The sequence below is a fragment of the Myxine glutinosa genome, chromosome 2 (genome assembly GCF_964187855.1).
Source record: "Myxine glutinosa chromosome 2, kmMyxGlut1.1, whole genome shotgun sequence".
Lineage (NCBI taxonomy): Eukaryota > Metazoa > Chordata > Myxini > Myxiniformes > Myxinidae > Myxine > Myxine glutinosa.
Window position 1 is genome coordinate 250,323,268 of NC_136262.1, and position 16,670 is coordinate 250,339,937.

Sequence of the window (16,670 nt, forward strand, 5' to 3'; positions counted from 1 at the left end):
AACGGACTTCAATGCTCCTGCTGAGGCCCAACCTGCCGACGCTGCTCGAAGGATTGCAGCCGGCGTGGGATCCACCCGCGAGGCGCGATCTTCTCGCCCGGCCGGTACAATACCTGCCGGGTCTGCCGGCCTTGCGCAGGCCATCATTCCGCTCACGGTCGCGGGCGTTTTTGCGCAAGCTTTGATTGACACGGGGTCCACGGATAGTTTTATCGATCAGCGACTCGTGCATCAACATGGGTGGCCGGTTCTCGGGACAACCCGCCGGATCTTCATGGCCTCTCAGGGACTTCGGTTGAGCACAAAAGGGGCGTGTTGATTGAAACTTGTGATAAAGGGACGCACGTTCCCGGACATGTATCTCATGGTATTACCTGCGTTATGCGCTGACGTTCTGTTAGGACTTGATTTCCTTAAGCGGCATGGACGTTTGGAAATAGACTTCGGTGGGCCGGACACGCTCGCTGTGTGCGCCCTCGCTCAAATGGACATGGAGCCACTGTCACTGTTCCCCAACCTGACCACTGATTGTACCCCTGTAGCCGTCAAATCGCGGCGCTACTCTCGCGCGGACGCGCAATTCATTGCGGAAGAAATGGCCCTGCTCTTAAAGGACGGTATTATAGAACACAGTAGGTCACCGTGGCGGGCCCAAGTCTTAGTGGTGCGGAGTGAGGCCCACCGCCGACGCATGGTAATCGACTATTCGCAGACGATTAATCGTTTTACGCAGCTGGATGCCTACCCCTTACCGGGGATGGACGCCCTGGTACGCCAGGTAGCCCTGTATTCCGTTTATAGCACTCTCGATCTGCGTAGTGCGTATCATCAAGTCCCCATCTCCAAAGGTGGGCAGTCCGCTTCGAAAGGCCGCTTATCCGCTTATCCGCTGCAGCGGACTAACGTTTTCGAAGCGGATAAGCGAATCGGAACAACCCCCGGAAACCAAAGCGGATAAGCGTAAGCGGACTACCGAAAAATTAAAGCGCATCGCGATTCGCCAAATCAGCTGTTAGCCTGAGCCGTTACTCTAGAATTGTGAATATTTATTTAAGTGAATAATAAGTGAAAACTGAATATTTTATTGGACGCTAGAGCGGCAATAACGTCAAGATGGAGAGATTTCTGACTCTCCAGCCCAGCGGCAGTGCCAGGGACAGGCACACGAGCGACGCAAACCAGCAGTCCCAGCACAGCGACATCCACAACCCGGCGGTCAACATGATGGGGGACGTGGAGGACAGTCAGGAGATCTGCGCCCTGACCCCTCAGCTCACGCGCAGCGAGAGCAGGATGTCGCTGGACTCAATCGAGTCGGCTGAGATCAACGTGACAATGGACACAGACAATTCCAGCCTCAGCCAGAAGTGGGGGCACATCGCCCCCTTCTTCAAGGTCGTGGACAGCAAGGCCACGTGCACCAAGTGCTCAAAGACACTCAAAGCCCAGCCCGGATCAAGTTCAAACTTGAAGGTGCACTACCAGAGGTACCACGATGCCCAGCACAACGACCTCAAGGCGGCCCTCGACGGCGGCAGCAGACGCGGCCGCCACAAGTCCTTCCAGGACATGGCCGGCGCCAGGAGGCAGGCCAGCATCGAGGAGACCTTCAAGGAGAAGTTCAGCCAGAAGAAGTGTCTCGACCTTTACTATAGGTAGGTAATTTTATATTTTAATTAAACTCATTTTCATTTGTCAACTTAAAGTAAGAATATATTAATAACTTCGGAATAAATCGGTCCGTTCTATTCCGATTTAATCGGAATTTATCGGATTCAATCGGAGGCACGTTAATAATTATAAATTCAATGTTAAAGTTTTTTTGACTGTTCAAAAATATCTTTCAACAATTTATATGTCTCATATAAATAATTTATATGAGGCATATAAATTGTTAAGAGTTTTCATTCATTATATCAATTTATAATAAATTGATATAATATATAATTCAGGTCCTTCATTGGCTGCATGAAGCCCGCCTCGGAGACAGACAACGAGCACAACAGAGCTCTGCCTCGGTCGAGCGCGTGTTCAGCTACGGGTCGGACATCCTCAGGCCTAAGAGGTCGGCCCTGGCTGCACCGAACTTCGAGGCCCTCGTCTTCATGAAGGGCAACCTCCAAATCCTCAAGAAGGCCCACGAGGTGGAGGAGGAAGACGAGGACTAGTCAACAGACTGCTAGTCTGTTGACTAGTAGACTCTCTTGTCAAAGAAAGGATGGGCAAATTGATTTTTCTTTAATGTAACTTGCATATATTAAAATTATATTTAAATTAACTGTAGAGTAGAGTAGAGTCGAGTGGAAAACTTTATTTCAATAAATTTTGAATAAATTTTATTTAAATAAAAATGTATATTTTTGATCTTAAAAGCTTTGTTTGTCTTTGTAGTCGTTAGAAATGGCTATTTAGGCTTAAAAAGCATTAAATTCCCTTTAGAAACGTCAAAAATCGCTTTTAAAACGTCGAAGCGCTTTTAGAAAATCGAATCGAAGCGGATAAGCGGATAACCGGTAAGCGGACTAAGATTTTCGGCCGCTGAAGCGGATAAGCGAATCGGACTACACGGGCTGGCGGAGCGGATAAGCGGTAAGCGGACTTAAAATTTTCCGAATCGTGCCCACCTTTACCCATCTCTAGGGCTGATCGCGTCTTTACAGCCTTTGAATCGGGTCAGTGGTTGTACCAGTTCACGAGACTTCCCTTTGGGGTAACTAACGGAGTCGATTGTTTTCAGAGGGCAATGGATGACCTCGTTGCGAAGGAGAATTTGACCGATGTCTTTGTCTATCTGGACAATCTTACGGTTTGTGGGTATGACCAGGAGCATCACGACGCTAATCTGAAACGCTTCCTCGAGGTCGCGCGGAAATATCGCCTAACCATGAATGCGGCTAAGTGTCGATACTCTCTACGCACGGTAGACCTTTTGGGGTACACCGTGACCCATGGCTCCGTCTCTCCGGATAAGGAGCGTCTGCGCCCTTTGCTCGATATGGCTCCGCCTAGCGATCGGGCTTCGCTGAAACGCGCTCTAGGGCTGTTCGCCCACTACTCAAAGTGGGTGCAAAATTTCTCTGCGAAGCTCCGCCCCCTCGTGGCCTGCGACACTTTCCCCATGGGCCCGGCCGCCCTGGCGGCCTTCGAGGGCCTTAAAGTCGACATCGCTGGCGCCGCTGTCGCGACGATTGACGAGAGTGCCTCTTTCGTTTTGGAGAGTGATGCCTCGGATCATGCGATAACGGCGACTCTCTCCCAAGGAGGCCGCCCTGTGGCTTTCTTCTCGCGGACTCTCACCTCCGCCGAGCGGAGGCATTCGTCTGTCGAAAAGGAAGCGTACGCGATCGTCGAATCAATTCGGCGATGGCGGCCGTATCTGCTTGGGCGGAGTTTCCAAATCGTCACGGACCAACAGAGTGTTGCGTTCATGTACGACACCTTACATGCTCAGCGCATTAAGAATGAGAAAATCACCCGTTGGCGTATCGAACTCGCCAACTTCTGCTACACCATCAAATACCGCCCGGGGAAGGATAACCTGGTCGCTGACGCCTTATCGAGGCCGGCCACTTGCGTGGGGGTTGTAACTTTGGAGGGGCTGCGCACTTTGCACGGCACTATGTGTCATCCCGGGGTAACGCGCTTCGCGCATTTTGTGCGCGAGGGCAATCTGCCGTACTCGATTGAGGACATCCGCCGCATCTGCCGTGATTGCGCAATCTGTGCGGAACTCAAACCGCGTTTTTATAACCCTCCTATGGGGACACTCGTTAGGGCTACTAGACCGTGGGAGCGCTTGGCGATGGACTTCAAAGGGCCGCTGCCAATGTCGAGCAACTCTCGCTATCTGCTCACTATCGTCGATGAGTATTCCCGATTCTCCTTTGCTTACACGTGCGGGGATATGTCGGCTGCCACGGTTATTCGGTGCCTGCAGAATTTGTTTTCTATGTTCGGGTATCCGGCCTACATGCATACCGATCGGGGTGCGGTGTTCCTGTCCCAGGAGGTGAGGGGCTACTTGCTCCAGCATAATGTCGCTTCGAGCTACACCACCCCGTACCGGCCCCAAGCGAATGGGCAGATCGAACGCTTTAATGGGATTATATGGAGGGCCATCATGCTAAGCCTTCGGACCCTCGGCCGAGGCCTCGATAAATGGGCGTGGTCACTACCTGCCGCTCTAAACTCGATCCGGGCTCTCCTATGTACTGCCACCAACCAGACTCCTCACGAACGACTGTTCCACCACCCTAGAAGCTCTGGCAGTATCCAATCTTTACCCAGCTGCCTCGCTGAACCGGGGCCCACCTATCTCAAATGAGCGGTTCGCGCTAGCAAGTACGACCCCCTTGTTGACAAGGTGCAGGTCCTCCAGGCTAATCCCGAGCATGCTCGCGTGTTAACGGCGGATGGCCGCGAGTCTACTGTCTCCGTACGCCATCTCGCCCCATGTGGGGACGACGACAGGGATATCGACGAACCCATCTACGAGTCTATGGACTCTATCGAAGCTTCCCCTATGGAACTACCACTGTTACTCCCGTCGTCCCCCACTCCCGTGCCCGAAGGCGCAGGGGCGCCCCCTCCGACTCCCACCTCCGGCGGCTATTCCGACGCGGGGGACTCCGGGCTTGGGGACGCCGTGCCCGGTAGATTCCGAACATGAACTGGCAGGGAAGTTCGCCGCCCCGACCGCTACGGGTGGACCGACTGACGTGGATTGACGTGACCCATTCGTTTATTGCTGATGCTTGCTTGCAACCTGCCGAGCGGCAGTATAGTTCTAACCGCGGGGAGAATGTAGTGAAATTATACCAAGGTGAACCCAGGGTGTGCTCGCTACAGAAGGGGCGTCTATAAGACCCGGGACAACCGGGGCGCGCGGACACTCCAGCGGAACTAACTGTGACATAGTCCTGTAGTTTGAATGGTATGTACGCCCCTAAATGCTGCGCTGACTGTCCTCTCTGTTGGACCATTGTTATATTGAATCGACCATTGCTGCTCATGAAATACTCTGATTTTAATGCCTGTTGCATGCATGTATTCTTACAGGATGTACTACAGATCTAAATGATATTAAACCTACCCAGAGGTCAAGTCGTGTCTGAGCTTGATTTTCACGACATGTACGCCCCTATATGCTGAGCTTGTTTTGTTTTACCTATTGATATCGGACATTGCCCATATAATACTCTGATTCTAATGTCTGTTGCATGAATGTATTCTTACAGGATGTTACTTCAGATCTAAATGATATTAAACCTCCCCAAGGTCAAGTCGTGTCTGTGCTTGATTTTCACGACATTTAATATCATTTAGATCGACGAAATGACTGAACACAAGATGATCATGGTACCGATTCTCGGTGCCGACGCTCAAGCCAAGGGGTCGGGATCGGAGTTCACCCACTGGCTCAAAACGCTGGAGAATTACTTCGTCACTCACGAAACAGAGCCCACCGCCACGGTGAAGCTGTACATGTTACAGTCGAAGGTCCATCACAGCGTTTACCGGAGCATTGCTCGATTTGAGACGTACGCTACGGCTCTGGCTGAGCTAAAGCGACTATACGTAAAGACACGGAGCGCCGTGCACGGCCGGCATCAACTCTCCCAGCGGCGACAACAACTGTCGGAATCGATCGATCGCTACGCGCAGGAGCTGCATTACCTATTGGCGGACTGCGTCCAAGAGGTTCGGACCCATGAGCAAGTCCAGGATGACCTTCTCCGAGATTCTTTCGTCTCCGGAATTAATTCCGGAGTCTTGAGGCTCCGACTCTTGGAGACCGCGGAGCTGACATTTAGGGAGGCACTACGGCTGGCACGCGTCTTTACAGATGCCCGTGAACAATCCACCGCTTATGACCAGCCACGAGTCGTGGCGGGGACTTCTCAACTCGCACGACCAGAGAGGGTTACCGCCGAGGATATGGGGGAGGACCCGACCACCACGGCCGAGACTCTGGGTGCTCCTGAAGCGGACTCCACTTCCGGCCTAACTGCTGCTGCCGCTGCCCGGCCACGGCCTGACTGGTACGCGAAGTGTTATTTTTGTGGGAATCGGCAGCACCCTCGATCTGAATGCCCGGCTCGGGAGGCCATATGCCATCTGTGCTCCACCAAGGGCCATTTTGCAAAGGTCTGCAGGAAGGCCGCACGGGGCACGCGCACCCGCGCGACCTTGAATGGGCTTATCGCTGAGCCAACAGATCGAGCACCGGACGGGGCGCCTCACTCGGCTTTGATGAGCAGACCTCCTTCTCGCGGGCCTCTGGCTGCACGCACGACCTTGGTGAGATACACCGGGCCGCTGAAACAAATGGCGCGAACGCGACCGGCCACGGAGCGACCGACCTTGACTGGCGTCCGAACGCCTCCTTCAAACAAGCGACATGCTCCTGCTTTGAAAACTCCTCTTGATGTGCGGCAAACGCAGCACGTGACTCGAGCGCCATCTGACGGCGGCTCTTACGAATTACATGCACTCACTCTGGCATATGAAACTGCAGATGGCAGTGATCCTTCTCGCGTGACTCGAGCGCCATCTGACGGCGGCTCTTACGACTTACACGCACTCACTCCGGCATATGAAACTGCAGATGAGCCATCTATGCGCTTGTCATGAGGATCCTCCACGGGCTGCCCGAACGACGGGCAAACTGCAGCCGGCGTGGGAACGTCCTCTGACAGTGGGTATTACGATTTATATGCTCCTGCTGAGGCCCAACCTGCCGACGATGCCCGGAAGATTGCAGCCGGAGTGGGATCCACTCGCGAGGCGCGATCTTCTCGCCCGGCCGGTACAATACCTGCCGGGTCTGCCGGCCTTGCGCAGGCCATCATTCCGCTCAAGGTCGCGGGCGTTTTTGCGCAAGCTTTGATTGACACGGGGTCTACGGATAGTTTTATCGATCAATGACTAGTGCATCAACATGGGTGGCCGGTTCTCGGGACAACACGACGGATCTTCATGGCCTCCCAAGGACTTCGGTTGAGCACAAAAGGGGCATGTCGATTGAAACTTGTGATAAAGGGACGCACGTTCCCAAACGTGTATCTCATGGTATTACCTGCTTTATGTGCCGACGTGCTGTTAGGACTTGATTTCCTTAAGCGACATGGACGTTTGGAAATAGACTTCGGTGGGCCGGACACGCTTGCTGTGTGCGCCCTCCCTCAGATGGACGTGGAGCCTCTCTCGCTGTTCCCCAACCTGACCACTGATTGTACCCCTGTAGCCGTAAAATCGCGGCGCTACTCTCGCGCAGACGCGCAATTCATTGCGGAAGAAACAGCCCAGCTCTTAAAGGACGGTATTATAGAACCCAGTAGGTCGCCGTGGCAGGCACAAGTCTTAGTGGTGCGAAGTGAGGCCCACCGCCGGCGCATGGTAATCAACTACTCACAGACGATTAATCGTTTTACCCAGCTGGATGCCTACCCCTTACCGGGGATGGATGCCCTGGTATGCCAGGTGGCCCTGTATTCCGTTTATAGCACTCTCGATCTGCGTAGTGCGTATCATCAGGTCCCCATCTCTAGGGCTGATCGCATCTTTACAGCCTTTGAATCGGGTCAGCGGTTGTACCAGTTCACTCGACTCCCTTTTGGGGTAACTAACGGGGTCACTTGTTTACAGAGGGCTATGGATGACCTCGTTGCGAAGGAGAACTTGACCGATGTCTTTGTCTATCTGGACAATCTTACAGTTTGTGGGTATGACCAGGAGCATCACGACGCTAATCTGAAGTGCTTCCTCGAGGTCGCGCGGAAATATCGCCTAACGATGAATGCGGCTAAGTGTCGTTATTCTCTACGCACGGTAGATCTTTTGGGGTACACCGTGACCCATGGCTCTGTCTCTCCGGATAAGGAGCGTCTGCAACCTTTGCTCGATATGGCTCCGCCTAGCAATCGGGCTTCGCTGAAACGCGCTCTTGGGCTGTTCGCCCACTATTCAAAGTGGGTGCAAAATTTCTCCGCGAAGCTCCGCTCCCTCGTGGCCTGCGACACGTTCCCCATGGGCCCGGCTGCCATGGCGGCCTTCAAGGGCCTTAAAGCCGACATCGCTGGCGCCGCTGTAGCGACAATTGACGAGAGTGCCTCTTTCGTCTTGGAAAGTGATGCCTCGGATCATGCGATAGCGGCGACTCTCTGCCAAGGGGGACGCCATGTGGCTTTCTTTTCGCGGACTCTCACCTCTGCCAAGCGGAGGCATTCGTCTGTCGAAAAGGAAGCGTACGCGATCGTCGAATCGATTCGGCGATGGCGGCCGTACCTGCTTGGGCGGTGTTTCCAAATCGTCACGGACCAACAAAGCGTTGCATTTATGTACGACACCTTACATGCTCAGCGCATTAAGAATGAGAAAATCACCCGTTGGCGTATCGAACTCGTCGACTTCTGCTACACCATCAAATACCACCCGGGGAAGGATAACCTGGTCGCCGACGCCTTATCGAGGCCGGCCACTTGCACGGGAGTTGTAACTTTGGAGGGACTGCGTGTTTTCCACGGCACTATGTGTCATCCCGTGGTGGCGCGTTTCGCGCATTTTGTGCGCAGTGGTAATCTGCCATACTCGATTGAGGACATCCGCCGGATCTGCCGTGATTGCACTATCTGTGCGGAGGTCAAACCGCACTTTTACAACCCTCCTATGGGGACGCTGGTTAGGGCTACTAGACCGTGGGAGCGCTTGGCGATGGACTTCGAGGGGCCGCTGCCGGTGTCGAGTAACTCTCGTTATCTGCTCACTATCGTTGATGAGTATTCACGATTCCCCTTTGCTTATACGTGCGGGGATATGTCGGCTGCCACGGTTATCCGGTGCCTGCAGAATTTGTTTTCTATGTTTGGGTATCTGGCCTACGTGCATACCGATCGGGGTGCGGTGTTCCTGTCTCAGGAGGTGAGGGGCTACTTGCTCCAGAATAATGTCGCTTCGAGCTACACCACCCCGTACCGGCCCCAGGCGAATGGGCAGATCGAACGCTTTAATGGGATTATATGGAGGGCCGTCATGCTAAGCCTCCGGACCCTCGGCCGAGGCCTCGATAAATGGGCGTGGTCACTACCTGCAGCTCTAAACTCGATCCGGGCTCTCCTATGTACCGCCACCAACCAGACTCCTCACGAAAGACTGTTCCACCACCCTAGAAGCTCGGGTAGTATCCAATCTTTACCCAGCTGGCTCGCTGAGTCGGGGCCCGCCTATCTCAAAGGAGCGGTTCGCGCTAGCAAGTACGACCCCCTTGTTGATAAGGTGCGGGTCCTCCAGGCTAATCCCAAGCATGCTCACGTGATAACAGCGGACGGCCGCGAGTCTACTGTCTCCGTACGCCATCTCGCCCCATGTGGGGACGACGACAGGGATATCGACGAACCCATCTATGAGTCTATGGACCCTACCGAAGCTTCCTCTATGGAACTACTACCGTCACTTCCGTCGTCACCCACTCCCTTGCCAGAAGGCGCTGGGGCGCCCCCTCCGACACCCACCTCCGGCAGCTATTCCGACGGGGGGGACGCCGTACCCGGTAGTTTCCGAACATGAACTGGCAGGGTAGTTCGCCGCCCCGACCGCTACGGGTGGACCGACTGACGTGGATTGACGTGACCCATCCGATTATTGCTGATGCTTGCTTGCCACCTGCCGAGCGGCAGTATAGTTCTAACGGCGGGGAGAATGTAGTGAAATTATACCAAAGGTGAACCCAGGGTGTGCTCGCTTCAAAAGGGGCGTCTATAAGACCCGGGACAACCGGGGCGCACGGACACTCCAGCGGCACTTACTGTGACATAGTCCTGTAGTTTGAATGGTATGTACACCCCTATATGCTGAGCTTGTTTTGTTTTACCTGTTGATATCGGACATTGCCCATGTAATACTCTGATTCTAATGTCTGTTGCATGAATGTATTCTTACAGGATGTTACTTCAGATCTAAATGATATTAAACCTACCCAAGGGTCAAGTCGTGTCTGTGCTTGATTTTCACGACACCTATTACGTCGATGGATCAGCCAAACGGGCATGGGATGGATCCCTGTTTACCGGGTACGCAGTATGCTCGGATACGGAGACGGTCGAAAGCAGCCGCCTTCTGCCCACCTGGTCAGCACAGCAGGCCGAACTGTACGCGCTCACAAGGGCGTGCGAAGTAAGCGAGAGACAGGCAGTCACTATTTATACTGACTCTGCGTATGCGCACGGAGTGGTCCACGATAAAAGGGGCCATATGGAAGATGAGAGGGCTCCTCACTTCGGCGGGAGCACTCATCAAAAATGGGGACTTAGTGCGAAATCTGCTTCATAGTATTATGCTACCACGCGAAATAGCTGTAGTTAAATGCCGAGGTCACCAGTGTACAGACGACGCAGTGGCGCGCGGAAACGCCCGAGCCGACGAGGCAGCAGGACAAGCGGCAAACCAACAGGTTGGGTACAATATGCCAGTAGTTACGCGCAAACAGGGCGCCAAGGCGACCGCCCAGGCGGACGTCCCGACACCCGCGCCTGCAGGAATCGATGTAATGCAATTACAAGCCGCGGCCTCGAACGTAGAACATCAAGATTGGATTAAATTGTGAGCTCGGCACCCCGCGGAAGGACAGTTGTGGAAAATTAACAACAAACCCGTGGCACCACGAGCTCTATTGCCATGGTTGGCACGCATGGCTCATCAAAATGGCCATGTGTGCCATAGGGGGGTGATGAGGCAGGTTCTGTCCACCTGGGCAGCGCCAGGCCTTTCAGCTGTGGTTACCATGGTCTGTCGCTCATGCGCCATATGCCAACATCATAATAGGGGGGCTCCCCCAAGGCACCGCCACAACGGTGGCCATCCTCCTCCGATTGGGCCGTTCTGTCATATCCAGTTCGTTTTTTCCATTTGCCACCTTGTATGTCCTTTAAACATGTGCTGGTAGTGGTGGACATGTTAACCAAATGGGTGGAGGCCTACCCATGCGTCAAGGCTGACGCTACAACGGTGGCCAAGTGCCTCTTGCGGCACTTCATATGTCGGTTCGGCATCCCACAGAAAGTGTCGTCCGACCAGGGCGGACACTATACAGGGGACGTCATTAAGGCTGTGTTAAAAGCCTTGGGGGTACACAATCGTTCCACTGCGTTTACCACTCCCAATCAGCGGGACTTGTAGAACGAACAAACGGCACACTGAAAGGTAAGTTGGCCAAGATTTGCGCCAAGACAGGCCTCAAGTGGCCGGAGGCCCTTCTGCTAGCGTTAATGAGTGTGCGCTCCACTCCAGGGCGCACCACTGGTCTCTCTCCGCACGAGATACTGATGGGTCGGCCCATGAGCTTGCCGGTATCCGCGCCAGTGGATATGGTGGCACTTGAATTACCTATCATGGATGACATGCTTTTAAAATTTTGCATAGGTCTATCCCATATGGCGCGCAGCATACATGAACGAGTTCGGGAGGCCCTGCCGGAGCCAACGATCAAGCCTATACACACCTTCGAGACAGGAGATTATGTGCTGGTGAAGCATTTCACTCGTAAGACTGCGCTGGAACCAAGGTGGCAAGGACCATTCCAGGTTCTCCTGACCACACCAACAGCGGTGTTTTGTGAGGGCAAGTCATCCTGGGTACATGCCACGCATTGTAAGTTGGCCATACCCACAGATACAGACACCATAAACGTACCACCACAGATCGAGGATGCCGCTCCACCGCCTGTTAGGGGTGGCGATCATACTTAGTTTAATATACCTTGCCGCCAGCACAAACCCGACCCCCCTAGACCCTGAGTCCCAGGTCCACCGGCAGACCTGGGGTCAGAGGATAAACATACACTGCTGCCCCATAAAGGGTAACGTATGGATGTGGATAATGTGGAGGGCCGTACACATAGACCCAGATGGAAGGAAGTCAGGTTTTGCAGCCCTCACTCGTAGGAAGCAAGCACAACGGAAAGGCATTCCACCAATAGTAGCCATGGCCAAAGCAGGTTACAAATGGGGAAAAGGCTCGAACAATTTAACCACGCACGCATTACTGGACAGCAACACCACCCTGATATTACAATGTGAATTTATGACTTCACTTAGCTTCCCCTACTCCTACCAGCCACCATGCGTCTCGCACGTACTGACACCACACCCACGGATAGAAAGTAAGAAAAAGCCAAAGGAAAACACGTATTGGACAGTGACCGGCGCAATGGCAAAGGTACAAAACCGATCACGTTGTTGGATGTGTATGCATTTTCCCCACACCAGTACTACAGGAATAGATATGGGAGTACTGCCCCTGTCCCTACGAGATATGTGCTCAGGACCCTTACGTACTCCATGTCTGACCACAACCTTGGAGCTGGTAGGCCCAAAACACTCAGCAGTGTGTTCCCGTGAGTTTCAATATACCCCACCCATTAAGCAGGCTTTGTTAGACAAAACACCAGACCCAGTCTGGGTGACGGAGCAAAGGGGACGGCTGTGCCTTATAGGAAAAGGACACGTCCAGATGGGAACCTCGGAATGCACCCACACCCTGCCATCCGACAATCTGCCACCCGATGCAACAGCGCAACAAAAGGGAGGAACCCTTAGAATAACGATAGATGACCAGGCCCAGCATAATGTAACGAGGCTAACAGTGTCTTAGGGAGCACCAAATGCCACTCGTTTCGAAATTAGTAAATGCATGGCCTCTGCCCTTATACCACCCCATGGAGTAATGTTTATCTGCGGGAACAAGGCATATCCATACCTGCCCGAAAATTGGGGAGGGACTTGTTATCTAGGGTCTATCTTCCCCAAGGTAAACTTGGTAGACCATTTTAACGAAACAGGGTATACCCATATCCACGAGAGGAATAAACGATTCTCTCTTTGGAACACGGATGGGACAGTAAAATTGGACGGACGTTGGTGGCAGGTTCTGCTAGGAGCATTTTTTCCCACGGCGGGAGTAACTATGAATAGTTGGCGAATAGATAGCCTTGCATTAGTACTGGAACGAATTGGAAACGAAACCCGAATCGCAAAACTACAAATAGAAGACGAATTACTACACATGCGAACCATGGTGATGCAGAATCGCGTGGCTTTAGATATGTTGTTGGCAGAAAAGGGAGGAGTATGCAGGGTAATCGATGGAAAATGCTGTACATACATCCCGGATCACTCGGAAGGGATAGATGCCTCAATCACCCGGCTTAAGGCCGCTACCCAGGATCTAACGGATAGCCGGAGGGGGAGGGAAGAGGCCAATAATGTATGGTCCGGAATAGCAGCCTGGTTCCGGGGATGGACGGGAATCATTGTAAAATGGCTGTTGATAGGCCTGGCCATAATCGTGGGAATCGTACTCACCCTGGTTATAATGAAATCCCTAATCATGATTTGTGTGAGAAAATGTTTCACAGGATGAACCACATCACCCGCTGCTACCGAGATGTTTCTCTCACTACATGGGAAGGATCCAAAGGCCCTCGGTGAACCGGCCAACTCTACCATCTCATGGCAAGATTCGAACACCCACAATTGGGTTGACGGCCTAGACGTCTCATGGCAAGAGGATATGGCTTTGGAGGTCTACGATTCCTGGCATGGCACCAATGAACATGCCAATGCGTGGGATTCCGATGACGACTATGACTTTAGTTCTCTCCATTGGGATTCCTTTGATTTTAGTAGTGTAGGTTCCTTTAAGAGCTATTGCTATTATGCAAGTAGTGAGGAGCGATTGGCAAACACATATCCGGGATATCCGGGAGAACTACCTTCACCACCTGTAGCAAGCAATTCGCGGTCACCCCAGCGCAAGGCACCCGACACTATGAATACTGACGCTGATCCAGACAATAAGGAGATGGAGATTTGTGATAATGAATGTGCCACCTTCTCTCCCGCAGAACAATCACATGTACAAGGCTTGATGGCATTGGACGTCGATTGTTTGCCCTGATTCGCGAGGATCGCACCTGCATAAGGACTAAGGAGCGCCCCTCATCAGGCCGGCGACTGAGTCGCACCTACGCCGGGGAAAGGGTGGGCTCGGAACCCGGCCGGGCCTCAGCTATCTCGGAACCAGGGGTCTTCGTCGCGAATTACGGCTAACAATAAGCATTGAATGTCGGACAGCCACAACCAGGGGCCGGTATCCCTCCCAGAGCATGCGTGACGCATTGCGCGCCTGGCATGTGACTGGGGGGCACTGGGCTGCTGGGGTTTATACATTGTCTTTTTCGATGTGTTGTCATAAAGACAAAAGGGAGGTTATATCGGGCAAGGGGGTTTAGACCCTATATATATATATATAATTATGTCTTTACTTTGGCTTGCTTAACACAGCTGGATTCAGTTGCAGAAAAACATGTTGTTCTCGGCTCGGAGAATTAGCCTTGGAGGACCTTTAAACATGTGCCAAATTGAGATAAGAACCAAAATGCAGAAAAACATGTTGACAAGATATTTCCATTACAATGTGGATGATTTACCATATAATTATTGTTGCCTTCAAGTTAAGAGTATTGTTAACCTTGAGTAGAGTAGGATTTAATAATATATCCTTTGATTTGTATGTACTCAATCATTCAACCCACTGTTATATGCTTTATTGCCAAGTGTAAACAACTAGACTCCTTTGTGAGAACACTTCCTTAGCCTTGCCCAAGCCTGGTTTGTTTAGATAAGGGCCTGAGAAGGTCAAACCTATCTTATTCCCACATCTTTGCATTCTAAGTTTGGCCCTCTGCAGGAAGGGACCATGGTGGAGGTCTCTAGAGCCCATTTTTCCTTTGTCTTCAGCGGATAATTTTATCTGATTTTTTGCCTATATAATAAATGGCCATTTACTGGGTTTTCCAGTGTGTGTCTCGGTTGTGTACTGCTTATGTGTAGAGCTTTACATTGCCAAGCCTCACTCCACAATTGTGTTTGTAATTGATATTCATTAAACCATTATCGCTCTAACTTTGTCTTTCTCTCCTTTCCTATAAAGTGAAGACCAACATTTTCACCAACGCTGTGTGCACGCGAGTCCTCCAGTGCTAGTCTTTCTCATCAGTCCTGTGCAGTCCTCCGATAAGTCCTTTCAAGGGCTTTGTGCAATGACTTATATAGGCACGCCCCGCGAACGTTCTAGCACTCACCATACGCGCCTCTGCACGCCCTCTCATGGCATGCCGTTAGAGCCCTGGTTGGCTGGTGGCTCTTACCGTCATCGCCTCTGATGCTCCGCCTTGACGCCGCCCCCACCCCGACCCTGCGCTCCTCCTTCTCAGGCCTACCTCGTGTTACTCGGCTAGTGAGTGAGCAAAGGGCAGCAAATGCTGCGGGCAGCCAAAGCGTAACAACTGAGCGGGCAGCCAAACTGTAACAAACTGAGTGGGTCAGCCAAATGGGGCGCGGGATCAATTATGCCCATTGAGGTGGAATTGGGAGGGTGGACGCAAAATGACCGGGACCTAAACTCATGTCTTTACACAACGCAGATATTACTAGGGGAAATGGCCTATACTTACACATACTATGACATAACTAATACTACAGGTGGCCTACGTGTTGCTCGTGGACTAACTATGGGGGGCAACCCTTTAACTTTTAATGATCAATATGTGCAATCTCAAAACTGCCCCCCTCCCTTGCCAGACTCGTCCCCGAGTCGAACCCACACAGGTGAGAACGACCGGTTTTGAGAGTTTCGGGACTACTCTTTAAATTACGTGTGACACTTAGATGTGGTTTCCCTCTACATTTAATCTAACACCCTGTGTGTGACAGTTTTACAACACTAAATATGTCCCACCTATTGCGTTGCTAACTAACAGACTCACACCCACAGCTAACTGAATTGCGGAATGAATTCTCAAACTAAACATAAAGACGGTGGGGAGCATGTTATTTACAACACTAAACTAATTATTTACATCTCTATAACCCAGGACCTGTTCTTTTGTGGAAAGAAGTTTGGAGGGGAGAAAACAACTGCACCAATACACCAATGCACAAAAATGCACAGTTCACCATTTCAAATGTCATATTTGCTGCTTGGCTGCTGCTTGGCTGCATCTTCTTGCTTCCTGCTTCGTCTTCGGTGTGCCATAATAAAAACTTACAGGTCTTCTTTCCTGACACACCAGAATACAAGGTACAAACAGTGTTCGTTTTTATCTGCCAGCAGGGCCAATCTTAGGTGGTCCGACTGCGTGACATCGACGCCACTTAGAACCAATGGTCCGCAGGTGCAAGGTAATGTTTGCAGCAAATGACCGCTCAGCAAAGATGCCAGGCCACAGAACGTGTGGTCCATAAGGTGTATTGGTGCAGCAAAAGGTAGCAGGGGCGCCGCACAAGTGTAGCCAGGTGCAGCTGCACAGTTCAGGGTTCCTGCACACTCCCCTCCAAAATGGGTCCATGGGTGGGGAGGAAGACAAAGCACAGTTAGCGGAGGAAAGGGCGCAAGGGTACACACAAACACAAGGCAATGCAACATGAGGGGCGCGGGAGAGCGAGCAGAGAAAACTCGTCCCGAACCGTTCGTAACCCCCCCCATGTCAGCCTACACTACCCTTGCCCTTCCCTGGATTTACACTTTACAAATTCGTCACTACATCTTGTCTCCCATATCCCCCTCTAAACCAAATTCGTCATCCAATCCCTCCCAAGAAGGAAGAGATGGAATAC

General features: G+C 52.2%; 1 protein-coding gene across 1 annotated transcript; it reads left to right on the forward strand.

The window, feature by feature from the left end:
• Positions 1 to 1,017: 1,017 nt before the first annotated feature.
• Positions 1,018 to 12,645, forward strand: LOC144890993 (uncharacterized). The gene is made up of 5 exons (XM_078772887.1): positions 1,018 to 1,655; positions 1,953 to 2,065; positions 10,034 to 10,170; positions 12,109 to 12,210; positions 12,421 to 12,645. Exons 1-5 carry the CDS (start codon positions 1,114 to 1,116, stop codon positions 12,643 to 12,645), a joined length of 1,119 nt encoding a protein of 372 aa, XP_078629013.1. The 5' UTR covers positions 1,018 to 1,113.
• Positions 12,646 to 16,670: the final 4,025 nt, after the last annotated feature.